The sequence below is a fragment of the Sprattus sprattus genome (assembly GCF_963457725.1).
Source record: "Sprattus sprattus genome assembly, chromosome: 5".
NCBI classification, from domain to species: domain Eukaryota; kingdom Metazoa; phylum Chordata; class Actinopteri; order Clupeiformes; family Clupeidae; genus Sprattus; species Sprattus sprattus.
The window spans coordinates 30,039,109-30,056,704 of record NC_137924.1 but is presented as its reverse complement, the minus strand read 5'-3'; the positions used below and the strand labels follow the sequence as shown (position 1 = coordinate 30,056,704).

Genomic DNA, 17,596 nt, shown 5'->3' with positions numbered 1-17,596 from the left:
ACACCAGGTTTTAAGTACTGAATACATAATGTTAATGAGTTAGTAGAACTGTCTGGGTTTACAGTGTAGCTGGTCTGATGGAAGAGCTCGTAAGGCTTACACCTTATTAACACGACAACTCTTAAACAAAACATACGTAGGTAAAAGGACCAAGGCACTAGTCCAGTGAGAGCACCTAAGACTAACGTCTTATTAAACAGGCCACTCTCTCGAACAAAGGAAAAGGGAGTTTAAGTAGCCTAGACACCACCTCCAATTGCCTCATGTCAATTATCAATAGCAGGTGTGTCATCGGCACAGGCACCAACACCTGTGGCTCACAGCAGCCATACTTAAATAAACAATGTCCCAAACAGCTGGGAAAACCACTACACCATGGTAGTAAACACGGCTCGGTGACGACATAGCCACACATGATAAATCAGCCAAAATACAACAATAATTCGGTTAGCCGAGAAGTTCAAACTCGGCTTTACGCGGTACATTCTCTTAATAAAACAGACAGACACAAGACGACACTAAGAACGGTAAGACGGACAATGCAAGGTGATATTGCGATGTAGTTTGATAAAACTAAATAAACAGAACATGTGTGACAAGACATTGAAATTGTGTGGTTATTTTAACAGAAAGACGTTGTTAACGTAACATATAAACTGTACATGTACACGAACATGCAAAACACCCAAAACACCTGCATCCAGTTCAGTAACGGCAGCAGCCTACAGGCTCTCAGGTGCCCCGTCACACACATACTCTATTCACATATTCACTCTCTGTCTGAAATGCTTTGTTAGAGCTCTTTAACCTCAGAGCTCAGTGTGCTCTGATTGGTCAGCTCTGTGAGCAATAACATCGTCATTGGGCAAAAGGAGTGTGTTACGAGAATGCGTCATTATTTAACAGAGGAAAAGAACTGGAATTCCAACCACGGAAAAGTAGTTTCTGTGACGAGAGAGTGACCCCTCTGGTGTGTATTTTGGGCTTTTATTACTTTGCAGACTGTTTAACTGCACAACAGTTTATAGAACACACTAAACAGAATCAAATGAAAAACCACAAAAAGCATAATAGGTCCTTTATAATATTGTAATGAGCCTTGCTATTTAGTCATGCCTGATATGTCGCCTTAAGAAAAATCTTTTTGAGTCCATTAGACTTTCAAAGGCTAATGCATGGTGCTTTCACATTTTTCAAATGAGACTTCACCACCACCACCACCTTTGCATATGCCTAAGTTCCATCAAAATCCCTCTCCTGGCATTGAGTAGATTAGACCCCTAAAAAATATCTATTCCCTACAAATTACATATTGACATGTTTTTTTTTTTTTTACGATGGCCTCAAAATTGCCTTTCCTCTGCTTAATTTTCTCATGACTTGTTGTGTATCATTTCAAAACGATATGGACATGTTAACAAGGTTAAAAGGAGGGGGTCCTTTTAAAGGCACCCAGTGCAACTTTCGAGGCTTAAAAGTAAACATTCAATTTCTAGTCTTTTTTACACGTAGTAAGTTTCAATAACTCCATACCATTACATACCGACATTCAAGAAGCAAAGATGAGACGCCGTTGTGTGGTGAGAACTGATAGAAAATCGATAACAACAACAATCGCCGCCATTTTCTTTATTTTTTTTAACCTACAATAAATAAAGCAGGCTTCCAGTCAATGGAAATATGGCTTCTCCCCACCGGCGATTGTTGTTGTTTACGATTTTCTATCAGTTCTCACCACACAACGACGTCTCATCTTTGCTCCTTGAATGTCGATATGTAATGGTATGGAGTTATTGAAACTTACTACGTGTAAAAAAGACTAGAAATTGAATGTTTATTTTTCATTGAATGTTTACATAAAGTTGCACTGGGTGCCTTTAATAACTGAGGAAGACGGATCAGTGTACGCCTCCTTTTAGTGTAGTTAAGAGGTATAATACTCATGATTCACTTTTGCCAGTACTGACCATCTATGTAATTTATGAAATTAAAGACACGATAAAACAATGTCCACTCAACAACAAGTATAGTCCAGGCAAAGGATCTAATTTTGGGGGCAAAAATAGAATTAATTGTAAAAGATTTGTTTTCAGCATAGATCATTTCTATTGAATATGCCCTAATTTGCATAGGTAGAAACACCATACCCCTGGCAGGTACTACCAAGCCAGGCAGTTTTCAGGCTAGAGGCCAGTCTAAAAGCAGCATTGCCATCACCCATTGGCAGGATGATTGGATGAAGATTGGGTCAATGTATTTGTCATATGAATGCTGTTTCTGACTATGCAAATTGGGACATATTCAATAAGTGTTGAGCTCATGTGCATATTCAAATTCTTTTCTAAAGAAACTTGTAATACAAAAAAGTCTGTCGTAAAAACGCTACTTTGCCTGGACTGGTAAAGTGTTTTATGGTACAAGAATAGATCTTCCAGACCGGTGGGGGCGCACACAGACAATCTGGGTCTGCATGAAGTGTTTCTTCTATTGTGCTAAGGTCGTAGTTCAAAAGTAACGTGTTCGAGAAGAGGAAGGAGAGGATCACATGCGGTGGTGCGCACTCTTGTCTACAAGTGTCTTTAGTTTATGAAATATTACTGAAATATCTGTTAAAAATGACAGAGTTGGAAGCTACAAGTTCAAAACCGGCTAAAGCCTTACTAGCTCTGAATCCAGGCGACGATGCTGAATTCCAAAAGAAAGTTCAGCAAGTGAAAAGGCGACGGAAAACGGTAATGTTGGCCTCCATGAGAACAAACACTATCTAACTTTACCAAATGTTCTAACCATTTGTGTTTTTATTGTCCCATCGGGTAATTTAATCATTATGTTACTGGTAAAATCCACCTAATAGTTTTTCTTTTTCAACCAAATCGGTCTTATTAATCGAAATCGTACCTTATTAAACTACCTTGAGTTAAAAATAATCCGTTGACGTAGCTTGTTTAGCATGTTAATGACCGCAGTTTCTTACTTGCAAGCTATTTCCAAACGGTATGTCAATTATCTAAATTATATCTGCACCGTTAATAATGTCTGTAAACCAACATTGCTAACATCGTGGTTGCTAACATCATGATTGCTAACAGCGTGGTTGCTTGCTCTTGTCCACAGCCCAGGCCACTTCAGTTGAGCCCTGGGGTGATCTACGTGGGACACATTCCAAGAGGACTGTTTGAGCCACAGCTCAAGTCTTATTTCCAGCAGTTTGGGAAAATCGTAAGGATGAGACTGTCCCGAAGTAAGAAGGTGAGGTTAAGCGTTCAACGGCAGCAGTTTTGCTTCCTATAAAAAACTTACTTACTGCGTACCTTTTAAACGAATCCTTTATTTTCTCTACATTTCGAACACGTGGCTCTGTGAAAGCAAACCTTACCTCATATCTAACTTGAAACGAATCCTTTATTTTCCGAACATTTCGAACACGTGGCTTTGTGAAAGCAAAGCTAAACTTAGCTCATAACTGATAATAATAAAGACCCATACCAAGATTGCTGATGCATTGAAATGTCTTTTACAGACAGGTGGAAGCAAAGGCTATGCTTTCATTGAATTCGACTGCGATGAAGTGGCCAAGATTGTGGCTGAGACTATGAACAACTACCTCATGGGTGAAAGACTGATCAAATGTAAGTATTGGTCTGCTAAGCCTGAGAAGCATTTTTTACTTTTTATTATTTAACTAATGACCTACCTCCTGAAGTCACCTTGTCTATCTCAGGGCTGGTGCTGTCTTTAATGGTATATTTCAATGGTGCTGGAGGAGCATGCAATTATTTTTGATAACCTTATGCATGGAATGGGTGGTGTGGTTAATATGAAAAGAAATTAAACTACTTGTAGTAGGTTTGCTACTTGCTAAGTGCACTCTTTGCTCTTGTTGTTTGGACAGGCCACGTGGTACCACCAGAGAAGGTACATGAAAAGCTGTTTCTGGGCAGCAAGGTGGAGTTTAAGAAGCCAACACAGCCCGCAGTTACCCGCTACAACCAGAAGCACTCCTCCGAGGGGCTGGAGAAAACCAAGGCAAAGCTCCTGAGCAAAGAGGCTAAACTGCGCAAGAGGCTCGCTGCAAATGGCATTGACTACGATTTCCCTGGATTTGTAAGTTTAGTTTGGTCTTGTAGCTAATTCAGTTGACCATGTGAATTGGCGGTGGTTAAAAGCGTGTTATGATTAACTTATTTCCCCACATCTAAACACTGTGGTAACACTTTCAGCAATAATGTTATGTAAATATAAATTTGAGGCATAGACTGAAAATCCCCCCCATTGCATCAGTCAGTGGGGGGAAGATACCTGTGCCAACAGTAATGTGGCGCATCAAAGCTTATTTCCAGTCGCTGTGACTGTGCAATCAAACCCATGTGCCCACACTTTAGTAATGCTCATCTACTAGTATGTTACATATTTATATAAATAGCTGTTAATAGTTTCCTCTGGAAGCTGTGCCTGGCTATTTTGTGTTTTGTTACTGATCTTTTTAGATGTCTAGTTGATCATGTCAATTGACAGTTGTTAAATTGGTGCTTTAGAATTACGGTTTCCAACTTCTTGCTGGTTTGTTTTCCTCATTTTAGGCAGCCCAGATTCCAAAGAAAAAGGGTGCAACCTCAGATGATGCAGACCTATCCGTTTGCAGTAATGTACGTACTTATCTGGTCACAATGTCGTTGGATGTTTGCATGTTTTACTCTGCCACTTTCTTTTTTTCTCCCCACATCTAAATACTGTGGTAACACTTTCAGCACTGATATTGTATAAATATACATTCAAGGCACAGCCTGAAAATTACCTCTATTGTGTCAGTCAGTAGGGTGTGATAACTGTGCCGACAGTAACGTGGCTCATCAAAGCTTATTACCAGTCGATGTGACTGTGCAATCAAACCCATGTGCCCACACTCTAGTAATGCTCATCTGCTAGTATGTTGCATAGTTATATTAATGGCTGTTATAATAAGCTATACTGGAAGCGGTGCCTGGCTGATTGTTTGTTACTGATCTTTTAGGCTGTGACCCCAGTATGTACTCCTTCAATTTTGGAGAGGAGGAAGTCCATGGCAGCAGGCGTCGAGGTGGATGATGAAATTGTCATTAGGCCCATGCCAGATGCCTCATTTGAGGAGGAGGACTCTGAGGATGAGGGGTTTTCAGGGCTGGATGACACCAAGGAGGAGGAGGGAAATGTGTCCAAAGAGGAACCGAAAGAAGAAGAAGAAGAAGAAGAAAAAGAAGCATAAGTTTAACCGGAGAAAAGACTGCCGAAATCTCCGACCAAGCCTGGAAGATCCACCTTCAGAGACTTCTGTACATAAAGATGATTTACTAGAAGTAGGGAAAACAACGCTGTGGCGGTAACAGCAGACGGCACCCCGGCTCACAATGTGTGTTGAGGGTATTGAGCCAAGGAGTCGTTGAATAATGTTGTGGCAACAGCAGTTACTAGAGAAATGGCACACCCTAGTGGTCATGAATGAAGCGTGTGTTTTTCCTTTCCAAAATGGACATTTTTAACTATTCCCTTTTCGTGTAATGTATGGGTGGGTGGCACAGCCATGTTGTATGGGTTTTTTGTTCTGTTGCCTCTCATCTGTCTGGTCATTTTGATCTGTGATCATGAACATGTAAATGTATGAAAAGCAGCTGAATCCTCTGTGTATATATAAAAAACAAATTGCTCTTGTATGAAGAGGTTTATCTCTTGGAAATATATTTCTTTAAATGAGTAAAGATAAGAGTTCCTGGAAAGATCTTGGTACTGTTGTAATTTAAGCAGGCATTCTTTAAGGTTGGTGATTTAAAATGATTAGTGTGGAACATGCATAAGTCATGGACGAAAAGCATATTTATTGTAGTCACCTGATGCAGAAGTGTAAATGGTACACAAGCTTTAGACATCAGTATGCACATGACGATATAGATGAAGACGGGAGAATACCATAATCTGTCAGTACAGGAATTACCATCTAGAAAATCCCTGGCCTTACCCTGACGGTGAGAAATCCTTGTTGAAGCGATGTGGGGAGTAAAACAGACCAGAGGTTAACCTAATTGCACTGGAGGAATACATTTGGTGTCATCCCAACATAGACATATTGTGACGCCGCGGCTCTGCTATGGCGTTAGGGGTTACGCCTCTTCCTACCACTGTGGTTCTATGTGTTCATGTCTCCTGTTATGCTATGTTCAACCTGTAGGAGGAACTGGTGATCACAAGCTGTTGATAATGAGGGGCGGGGCTCCATGCCAATGGCCATCCCTAAATAGAGGTGTCCCGGGAACCTCAGACTCAGAACTCTCTTCTGCTCTAGCTGGATGTTGGAGCGCTGGATGAAGGATTCTCATGGCTTTAGTTATATGCATTACACATAGTCTACCGTTCTGACTTACATGTCACTTTACTTTATCGTCCATATCACTTACTGACTTTTGTACTGTTGTTAATAAATGTTAATTGTTTAAAACGTTACCCGACGGTGTCGTGTCTTCCCTGTGTTATGGATACTCTGAGCTAAGTAGTCATCACAATATATAGGACCTATGTCTATGATCACCAACGCTGTTAAACCACAGGCAGGCGCTACAGTTGTGCGAGAATCCAGTGATGATAATTTTCAACCCAGATGCCATGTGGCCAGTCCATAACAGCATTACAAAATCCAAATTATGCCAAATAAGGATTTTTTCTTTTGTGTCTATTGTTATTTTAAAAATAAACGTAACAAAATAAGGAAAAGACCGTTAGATTTTTGAAAAAATACATGAACCAATTAGTTGTGTTTTTAAATACATTTGAACCAGACCAGAACAATCAGAAATACAGTTCTCATGAACACACATGCGCATATGCATAAACCCTAATATGCTCCTCCTTGCAGAAGCAAATGTTGAGGGATTGTAGCTGCCAAATGTGAGGACCTGCCTGATGTGAGTCCGCATGCGCAAACTTTGCGACACTATTGTAGTACAACGAGCCAGGTAATGCTGGTGGTGTAGGCTACAGCATGAAGTGGAATGACAAGCGCATTTGTTTACGTTTGAAATCCACCAAGGTTTATGATGTTAAGCTTCATGTTTATTGAATTATTAGTTAAGCAGTGCATTCATTAGCCTACTAGTAACAGTAATACAACATAGCCCCATATGTTGACACTGAGCCTTATGCTGCAAACCGTTGACAAAATTATAAAACACTACGTTAAATAAACCTACATTATGCGTTAAGAGAAGCCAGATACGTTGATATTAAACCATGTATGAGAATGCACGTCTTGGATAGTTTGCTCCTGAGCCTTCTGCCGTAAACCGTTTGTGTTTGCGCATGCGGACTCACATCAGGCAGCGGCGGACTCACATCAGGCAGGGTCCTCACATTTGGCAGCTATCTGATGTGATGTTGAGGTTTTGCTGGCTAAATGGCAAAAAAAAAAAGAGTTCAGCTGTGTTCTGAATGTGTGCAGTGGTGTCATACAGCCCTTCCTCCACTGGGTGGCAGCGGCGCCGGAATGATTTCAGTGGTGGGGGGGCCAAATGCGCGTGCATGTGTCACTCCTTAATTTTTGCTATATCAATCGCGCGCATGCAGGCGGCCAGGCGCTAAGTGGCCTAAGCATGGGACAGTACGTGACACCTCATCAGTGTCGGAGTTATTACTGACTATAGTTCTCTCACCATGGTCCTGAAAATTAAGCCAAACACTTAAAGACAGCGTGGAAACTTTGGTTATTGTCGAAGTGCTGGAATGTATCTTACTTGCTGCAAATTCTTGGGTATGCAATCATGACTTAACGCCCCCGAGATGATCATCCTGTTAATTAATGAAACGTCGATTCTTTCAAAATACTATACGAAATGTGGGCCTGGCACTTCTAATGCCCCCCCCCCCCCACTATGACTATCTTCAGGTTAGCAGCAATGTAATGTCAATGAATGGCTTAGGAAGGACGTGTGCAACCAATACAAATTTGGAAAAAAAATCCCGAAAAGTGGGGGTGCTCTATGGCCCCGCAGGCTCTATGGTTCCGCGGGCTCTATGGTTCCACGGGCTCTATGGTTCCGGCGCCAATTGTGGCCACTGTGGGACCTCTGTCCTCGGGCCTCATTTATAAAACGTACTTACGCACAGAATTGATCTTAGACTGTGCGTGCGATCAAATCCACGTCTAAGTACAGATTTATAAAAACCGTCTTAGACGTAGAAAAGGACGTATCTCTACGTCTGGTTTTAGTTCGTGTAAGTACATTTCCTTGTGGCAATACTGGAGTACTGCAGGAATTTAGAACTCAAAGTGCCGACACGCAGTTTCACCACCGTCACCATTAGGGCTAATGTTTCGCTCAATAAAATCATTAAACTATTAGAACAATTCACACATGAATGAGATTCACGTCTAATACGTATTCCGTTTTAATTTCACAAGTGTAAAACATTTCACTCAATCTATAGCCTATAGAAAGTCTAATAGTGGCTTAGTTTTCATTAGGAGATATGGCTGCATTGGCGTTGTTAGAGGATATTGCCAACTGCGCAATAAGGAGAGAAAGGGTTTCTTCGTGATCGCGCAGACTTTTTGACACAAGATGATGTATGGCTGATAAGCTTGCCGAGAGCGTTGTGCCCAAATGGCCTCTCGTCTACAGAGGCGCACCAGATGCAACCAGGCCATACACGTTCAGGTTTTGGCTGTTGGATTCCTGGCTACAGGAACGTTCCGAGGAGAAATTGGAGCACAGTCGAGCAATCCCCGTCATCATTAAGCAGAATTTAGCCCGATGTTCTTTGCAGTACTATCCCTCTATATGCCCGCATCAATTAGAATTCCATACAGTGCCCAGGAACAGCAAATTGTGAAAGAGGATTTCCTGCGTAAAACAGGGTTGCCAATGTATTCTCATCCAGATTGTGCTCACTCAAACAGCCTAGGAAGCCCACTTCAATACAGCACATGCCCGTGCGTGGTCGGTAGTGGAGCGCACCAAAGCCATGGTGCTGCTGCCGTAGATGCGGCTACTGGTGCTTCGGAGACGTGTCTACTACATTTCACATACTTTGCTTTTGCCATTACGCCACCAGACAGGCTTTCTAACGATGTTTTGGCCCGCATCTGCTGTTCCATCAGCAGAACGTCGATGTCAGCCTCACTTTAATTCTTCTGTTTACATGTTTCTTTCTTGCTTGCCACTGTCACAGAGAGTTTGTGCATTGAGAATGCGCTCTGTTTGTGCATTGATAATATGCTGATTAGATTAAATAGGGGCGTTTTGAAGGCGGAGATTCAGTTGCGCACAATTTCACGACCATTTGTGATTTATAACCGAAGGATTGGCGTACACGTGTTTTTTGTTTGTAGGCTACGTCAGTTTACTGTGGATCTCACTTACGCTCATTTCAGGAAATGTCTTTAATGTAGGATGGTTTTTACCAGGGATTAGAAACGGTTCAAAGAACGAAAACGAAAACCGGTAAAGAACGAAATTTTGTGATGAACGTAATCGAAAACCGGAACAAAAACAATTTCAGCTGTTCCGGAGTGAAAACAATATTTTCAATTTTAAATAACCGGTTAATAACGTTATTTTTCGTTCCAAATAACCTTTCTTGAAATATTGTGGGAATAAAATAATTGTTAAAATAAATCTTGAAATAAAGTTTTATTCCGGAAGTGATGGGCTTGGCTACCTGCCCGCTAAATGTTACCCAGACACGCCTGGCTGAAGTGAAACTACTGTTGACACTAGCAAGCTGCGAGTAGCCTAACAGATCTGCAATGATTGTGCTGCCTGTGCCCGTTACCTAGGTCAGTGTAGAGCGTGCCTTTTCGCCTCTCAAATATATCCTGTCTCCTTTGCGCAGCAATCTGAAGGAGAATGTTTTGGAGGACATACTTTTCCTTAAACTGAATAAGCAATTTGGTATGTAAGCTATCTGTTGTCCATTTCAAATAGGCTAACTCTCGAGTTAATAGAAGAGAGTAGGCATAGGCCTCTAGCTATGGACATGAGTTGTGTTTATTTTGCGCGTAATGGAGAATGTTTTGTTGGAGATGCTTTCCGAATTTGAATGTAGGCCTAAATGTGACCGGCTGAGTTTGTTGTCATTTTGTTTTGAATAGCCATGGGTCTAAGCTGCTGCATTTCTTGCTTTCTTTTTTTTGAACGGACTTTTCGAAAGACATGTTTGCGTTTAAATGGTCCTGCAGCCTAATTTCATGTTGCCGACTGGAAACAAATAAAATTGAACTGCAAGGTGATATAATGTTGTTTCATTATTTCTTATAAGTTGTAGGCAAACTCCGTTTCCACAACGTTGGAAAAGTGCGCATTGCATTTAGCCTATAGGCTTCACGCACGCACGCGAATAATGACAAACATTAAGCACGCGCCCCCCCCCCCCCCATGACATTTTTGAAAAGAACGTTATTAACCGTTCTTTTATAAGGTTCTAACCGGTTAATAACATGAAGAGAAGCACAGGAACACTGGAACGGAACAGAAAAATAACGTTTCTGGTCAGAACGAAACTAAATGAGAAATATTTAGTTTTTAATCCCTGGTTTTTACGCAACGTTTTATAAATGAGGCCCCTCGACCGGTTTTGTGATCTGTGTGCAGACTTCAGTGAAGGCAGATCAATTATTTAATCTCTGACTTTTTCATAAATGAGGACCATAAACATAATGCAGATGTGCCATGGGGCCTCATTTATAAAAAGTTGCATAGAAACCATCCTACATTTTGACATTTCCTGAAATGAGCGTAAGTGAGATCCACAGAAAACGGACGTACACACAAAAAAACACGTGTACACCAATCCTTCGGTTATAAATCACAAATGGTCGTGGAATTGTGCGCAACAACGCCCATATTTAATCGAATTAGCATATTATCAATGCACAAACAGAGCGCATCCTCAATGCACAAACTCTCTGTGACAATGGCAAGCTAGAAAGAAACAGAAGAATTATTGTAAGGCTGACATCGACGTTCTGCTGATGGAAGAGCAGATGCGGGCCAAAACATTGTTAGAAAGCCTGTCAGGTGGCGTTATGGCAAAAGCAAAGTATGTGACGTAGTAGAAACGTCTTTGGTGCACTCCACTACCGACTGCGCATGCGCTGTATTGTAGTGGGCTTCCTAGGCTGTCTGAGTGTGCGCAATCTGGATGAGAATACATTGGGAACCTTGTTTTACGCAGGAAATCCTCTTACACATTTTGCTGTTCCTGGGCACTGTATAGAGGGATAGTACTGCGAAGAACATTGGACAAAATTCTGCTTAATGATGATGGGGATTGCTCGACTGGTCTCCAATTTCTCATCGGAACGTTCCTGTAGCCAGGAATCCAAGAACGGACCAAACCTGAACATGTATGGCCTGGTTGCATCTGGTGCGCCTCTGTAGACGAGAAGCCATTTGGGCACAACGCTCTCGGCAAGCGGTACCTGCTTATCAGCCATACATCATCTTGTGTTAAAAAGCCTGCGCGATCACGAAAAAACCCTCTCTCTCCTTATTGCGCAGTTGGCAATATCCTCTAACAACGCCAATACAGAAAACTAAGCCACTATTAGACTTTGTATAGGCTATAGTTTGAGCGAAATGTTTTACACTGTTGAAATTAAAACGGAATACCTATAAGACGTGAATCTCATTCATGTGTGAATTATTCTAATAGTTGAATTGATTTTATTGAGCGAAACATTAATTTGGCCTTTCACCATTAGCCCAAATGGTGACGTGGTGCATGCGATGATGATGATGAAACTGCGTGTCGGCTGTCAGTGCTCGGAGAGTTCTGAATTCCTGCAGTACTCCAGTATTGCCACAAGGAAATGTACCTTTACGAACTAAAACCAGACGTAGAGATACGTCCTTTTCGACGGTTTTTATAAATCTGTACTTAGACGTGGATTTCATCGCACGTACAGTCTAAGATCAATTCTGTGCGTAAGTACGTTTTATAAATGAGGCCCATGGCGTAGTAGTAGACCAGGGCAGGGAAGTGCTCACCAGCTCCAGACTCTACTGTGACCAGAGAACCACACTGATATGGAGGGCTGCTGACTGGCAGTGTTGGAGACCAACTGGGAGCAAAGGATTGACAGGTGAATGATGAGAGAGAGAGAGAGAGACCCCGTCTGGCCTGACTTTGGGTGATGGTGGAGTGGTGCAGACCAGAGAGATACACTGCTGCGGAGGGCTGATGACTCCAGTGCTGCCTGTAGCCCAGGGACGTGCAGTCATAGGAGGCAGGGGAGGCAGAGCCTCACCTGTCATTTTGAAAAGTAAAAAAAAAAAATATTAAAAAAATATTTAAAAAAATAAATTATAATAATCATATATATTTATGTATTATAAAATAAATATTCATATGTCTCTAGTTATCTGTGTTACGAGTGTCATTTCTGCATGATTCCGATTATTTCGAGCATTTTTATTTTCAAAATCGCTGAATTTGAGCATTTCCGGTTCCCAGTGACAGTGATCAGCCAATGAACATGGGACGTGCCGTCAAGGGAGGCAGATGCATTGGAGTCTATGGTAGGGGGGGGGGGGGTGATAAAGTGTGGGGTAAAAATTTCAAGACGTCCACTTGGGTGCTGATTAAGACCCCTAAACTAAGCAACTTTGTCATTGGAACTACCCCTCTATCTAAAAAAAAAACCCCCACCTCTTGAAATTGAAAAATAACATGTGTTTTTTATGCCCGTTTTTGCTTTAATGTGCCTTTTTGATGATGTACACCTATTGTGAGTTGAAAACTTATTTTTTTTTAATACTGTGCTGAGCCTAACATAGCCACAAATACTTAAAACAGGCCATACTGTGTCCTACTACTCTACTGTTGATAGCTTGTCCAAGCTCTGTTGAAATGTATTGTATTGCAGGGTGATTCTGTCACTTCTCCTGCCCAAGTAACACATCAAAATTCCTGTGCCGTCTTCATTCTCCTCCTCCCACTGGGCAGGGCAACTTGGATCCTGAAAAGAGGATCAGCTTTCGGGAGCAGCGTGGTGCTCTCCCTGGCGAACCTCATCTCCTCTTTCATTCGCTGCTGCTTCCCCTTGTCATCCATAGCTGGGTCAACCAGGAACTGCTGAACTTCTCTGCTGTCTGTGAAGGGGCCTCCTTTGGCTTTGAGATTGTCCAGCATGTCCAGCCTCTTCCTCTCATTCCTCTGAGCAATCTCCTGCCTCTCAGAAGACCCCTTCGCAAAGTTAGCCCTTGTGTGCTCACTCCACGAGAGTTCTACCTCCCTCTTTGCCTGGGCGGCTGCCTGGAATCCCCTGAAGGAGGGAATCTGTCCGGCCCTCAGCTGCTGGCATCTTTGCAGAATAATGGACCTGCTCACAGATTGTAAGGTGCCAAGCTTTTTCAATCTGTAGTCAACCTTGCCACATTGTCTCTCCATGCTTATGTTATGGACTGGGGTCTGGTTGATATCTGGAGCCTGCTCACTCACTGGGTAATCCACAGGGAAAGCCTCCTCATCGATGCCATAGTCTCTTATCTGTCTGGCCAAGACAGTCTGCAGGTGGGGCAGCATCAGATTAGTCAGTTTAAGAACCTCCACCATGTGCTCCTCTGCCAGCATGGACACAGAACTCAGGACCTCAGCTGTGTAGTTTTCTTTGACACCGGCAAACAACTCATCTGACACACCTGGGAACTCTGGCTTGATGAACATTGGCCCAATCTCAATACTTCCCCTTACCCCTTATCTTACCCCTTACCCTTGAAATTGCGCGTTCATGTGAGAGCTAGTGGTGTCTCAATACCCAACTTGATCAAGATTAAGGGTTAAGGTTAAGGGGTGTATGGCCCTCGTTTTTGAGATGATCGGAGACCTACCTTAACTCCAAGGGCTATCCCAGAGCACACCGCGAAACCAGCTCGGGAATTTTCCAAAAAACATGGCTGCTTGAAGCGAGGAATATTTTACATGAATAAAGCTATCTACACAACTTTTTATATGTTTATAATGACTCGGTTTGATCTGAAATGTGCTACTCGAACGATGCATAGTATTTTTGGTCATAACTGAAGCTTTCAAACGGCAGTTTTTAGGATACCATTAGCGCGTATACCACCACTCCATTGGCTTATATGGTAGCTTGCCAGCTATCATGCTACATACACTATGTAACTATTTTTGGCTTATAATTAATTTAAAAATGACGACAGTCTTGTTTCGTGCTCTACACAGTTGTATACATATATATTTGCAACCATGTTCTTCATTAGACTTTTTTTTAAATCGCTAGTTTCATAGGTCATACAGTCACGCATGACGTACCCGAAACCGAGTGGTGTCTCATTTCATAGGGGAAAGAGCTCAGCCCTTGGCCCTTACACTTGCAAGTGCTAGGGTTAAGACTAAGACAAGACTAAGCAAAAGGGGCAAGGAGAAGAATCGAGATTCGGCCTTAGTGTAGTTATCACAGGTGATGGGCTTGCCTAGCCCTGTATGAAGGCCCTTATAGAACTCCCCAAGTTGTGTGTGAGTAGCACCCTTCTCTATGGTCCTGGCATAGAATGGCTCAACCAGGTGGACACCCAGGCAGGCAAACACCACAAGGACCACCTTCAGGTAGGGGAGTTCCATCACCTCTCTGACTAGGCAGGCCAAGCGGTTGTTAATGTGTGGATTCTGGCTCAGAAACTCAGCCAGGTGGTCGTAGTTGTGGACTAAGACTGCTGCTGCCCTCGAGAGACATCCAAACCTGCTATCCTTATGGGCAAACAGGACACTGGAGACCTGCCTTTGCTTGAGGAAGAGGATGAACTCCTTGTAGCGGTTCCAGGGCTTGTGGGAGAATTCAGGTGCCACTAACTTTAGACACATGTCCAATGCCTGCCCAGCCAGACTGGCGTTCTTGCTGTCTATCTCCAGATCCACCATGAAACCCTTCAGAACCTGTTCCATCTTCATATCTGCCTCCAACAGCCTCATTACTTTGTTCATCGCACTGCTGAAGCCCAGTGTAGTGTGGGTGCCACAAAAGAGCTGCCCTGCAGGTGCATCCAAGTTGTACATCTCTGCCAGAAGCTCAGCAAAACCCTTGTTGTGCGCTGTGCTGTCAGTCATGTGCGTGTCCACAAGTTTGTACACCTCTTGCACTTGTACTCCTCTCACTGATGCCAGCACCTCAAACCCCATGTCCACCTGCATTGCTATGTCCTCAGTTGTCTCTCCATGGATTGGCAGGATAGGCAGAGGGAAGGGACTTTCCTGACTCACGTGAAGTCCCTGCACCATAAACTGGCCCACCCCCTTCTTGGTTGTGCTGTCTGAGGCATGTGTCACCATCCTCCCCTTCTGCTTTTCCACTTCAAGCTTGTCCACCACGAGATACAGGCTCTGGGCCTCAATTTTCTGCAGTGCTATTCTAATATTCCGGTCAGTTGGCACAGTGTCTATGTCAAAGATTTCTTCTGTGTTTTCAGGGCTCTTCCACTTCCGTGCGAAAAGCGTGTTTCCAACCTCGATCACAGCAGAAGACGCTTCAATAAGTGATAGTCCTCTCCCTGAGAGATTGGCCACCGTTTTATAAAAGTCATCACGCACTTTCCGCTCCGAAATCCTGATGTGCTGGTACTCTTCAGGCAGAGGATCATCTTTAGGCTCAGCCACTTTCTTGAACAGCTTTCTTTTATTTGTCCTGTGCCCTTCAGACTCAATCTCAATAACCTCAGTCGCTGCACTCTCCACATCTTCATCCTGCTGTTCCTCATCATCAGGCTTCCCTTTCTTGTGGATTCTCTCATCCTCATCCTCACTGCTGCTGGCAGTGGTGGTGGGAATCTCACCAGCCTCAACCAGCATCTCAGAGATTTGGTCTATGGTTTTGTATTGAAATTGCTGGTCCCTTTCCCTCCTGTAATCCTCCTGCCTCTCCCTCAGTCTCTGAGCTCTCATGGTACTGTGGTACCACACAGGATCCACGCCTTTACAGCACAGCATCTTTCTCTCTGTCTTCTGGTCATTGTAATACTGATACTCCATCTCACTCATGCTCACCCCCCACTCTTTCTCCAGGGCCTTCCTTCTCACGGGGTCCTCTGCAAAGACATCGAAGAGTTGAGTTTTCTCCTCGAAAAGCTTCTTGTAGTCTTTCACAGCCTTTGTGTTCTCCTTGCCCTTCTGGCCATATCTCTTACTCCCCTCACTGAAGCTTTTCCTAAGTGCCTCCACCCTCCTCTGGATAGTGCTCAGAGACACACAGTACACAGTGTCATGATAGTACTTGGCATATATCTGCTTTGCCACCTCTCGCACTGCTACATCAGTGGACACCTTCCCCTCCAAGTGGTACCTCAACATCCCTATCACACTATGCAGTGTGTGCAGTTTGGTGTCTGGCTGGAATTTCTTGGATGGAGGAAAGTCTTTGTCTGCATCAAACTCCTTATCTCTAGATCTAGTCGAAGGACTGCACGCCATTTTGACCTCTCTCTACTTTGAGAGACAACTTATGTGATAACTTGTATGATTACACTGAATATGTATGAAGCCACAACAGGATCCAGATTAGGACAAAGAAGAGTCAGAGTGGAGCAGCGGGTTGAAAAGTTCACAACTGTGTATTTTGTTATGACTGTACTACCTGGTTGTTAATAAACACAATGTTAAAAAAGGGTCAGAGCAGAGGCCTCATGATGATATACAGTAGATGAGAGGTCTAAAGCTGCAGAAAGTACACTGAGCAATCAAAACATCAAAGGCAAGAACCAAATGCAAGGTATGCGGCCAGCTTGTATAGGCTGTATAGTGCAGATTTAGTTTTTTGGAGGAGGTGGGGGTTTTTTTTCACGAGAGATACCAAGTCCCTATACAAAATATCTCCCAAATTACCCAATGAATCACCCCTGAAGTGGACGTAATCAAATTCCATTTTTTTTTATTTAACCCCCATTATCACCCCCCCCCCCCCTACTATGGCCAGGGTAGGCAGTGCCTCCCCTAGGATTGCGAAATCACTCCAAACTGGGATTTACGCATGCGTGCGCAAGCGTAGAACCTTTTGAGTTGACCTGAAAACGCATTGAAAAATATTGCAAGGGAGGCACGCACTACCACTGCTTCAAGAAGGGAGGCGAGCGAGAGGGCACTTGTTGGGTATATAATCTGACGTTGGATTTCTTCTTCACTTCTTGAGCTTGACAGCGAAAATGGAAGATTGCATTGCTAACCTGAAGCAGTTCTCAAAACTGGACTTTCAGTCCAAACAAGAAATGATTGATAATGGGAGACCAATGCCGGAGCTAAAATGTTTGCTTCAAACGACGGGACCGAAGGTATTGAATTTGCATTGGAGTGTTTCATGTTTTCCAACGGGACATATGGGCAACACAAACCTCGCTAAAGGCTGCTAGGTGCAGGGGAACCGTGAATGGATTACGAGCTTGCGAGTGCACCAACTTTAAATTATACCGGTCAGTAGAACATTTTGGTATTGTGTGTTATGTCTGTGGTGTTTAACTGTTTGCTTGTTAATACGTTGTGCAAATAAATATGTAAGTGTCAACTTCGAATTCAAGTGTCCGAGTTCAACTGTGTAGTGTTGGGCAAGCTACTTGATTTCTGTAGTGAG

The 17,596-nt window shown here is 43.1% G+C and overlaps 1 protein-coding gene across 1 annotated transcript; it reads left to right on the top strand.

The window, feature by feature from the left end:
• The first annotated feature begins 2,529 nt into the window (after positions 1-2,529).
• Positions 2,530-5,744, top strand: LOC308365087 (MKI67 FHA domain-interacting nucleolar phosphoprotein-like). Its single transcript, XM_080838419.1, has 6 exons — positions 2,530-2,732; positions 3,115-3,249; positions 3,521-3,629; positions 3,893-4,104; positions 4,581-4,646; positions 5,012-5,744. The coding sequence occupies exons 1-6, from the start codon at positions 2,616-2,618 to the stop codon at positions 5,240-5,242; spliced, it is 870 nt and encodes a 289-aa protein (XP_080694545.1). The 5' UTR covers positions 2,530-2,615; the 3' UTR covers positions 5,243-5,744.
• The last annotated feature ends 11,852 nt before the right edge of the window (positions 5,745-17,596 follow it).

What these genes read in the sequence shown, in the direction of transcription:
- LOC308365087 (XM_080838419.1), top strand. Translation starts at nt 2,616, where the DNA reads ATGACAGAGTTGGAAGCTACAAGTTCAAAACCGGCTAAAGCCTTACTA. An exon ending in GGGTGAAAGACTGATCAAAT is followed by an intron (nt 3,630 to 3,892) that starts GTAAGTATTGGT and finishes TTGTTTGGACAG; the next exon opens with GCCACGTGGTACCACCAGAG. An exon ending in ACTACGATTTCCCTGGATTT is followed by an intron (nt 4,105 to 4,580) that starts GTAAGTTTAGTT and finishes TCCTCATTTTAG; the next exon opens with GCAGCCCAGATTCCAAAGAA.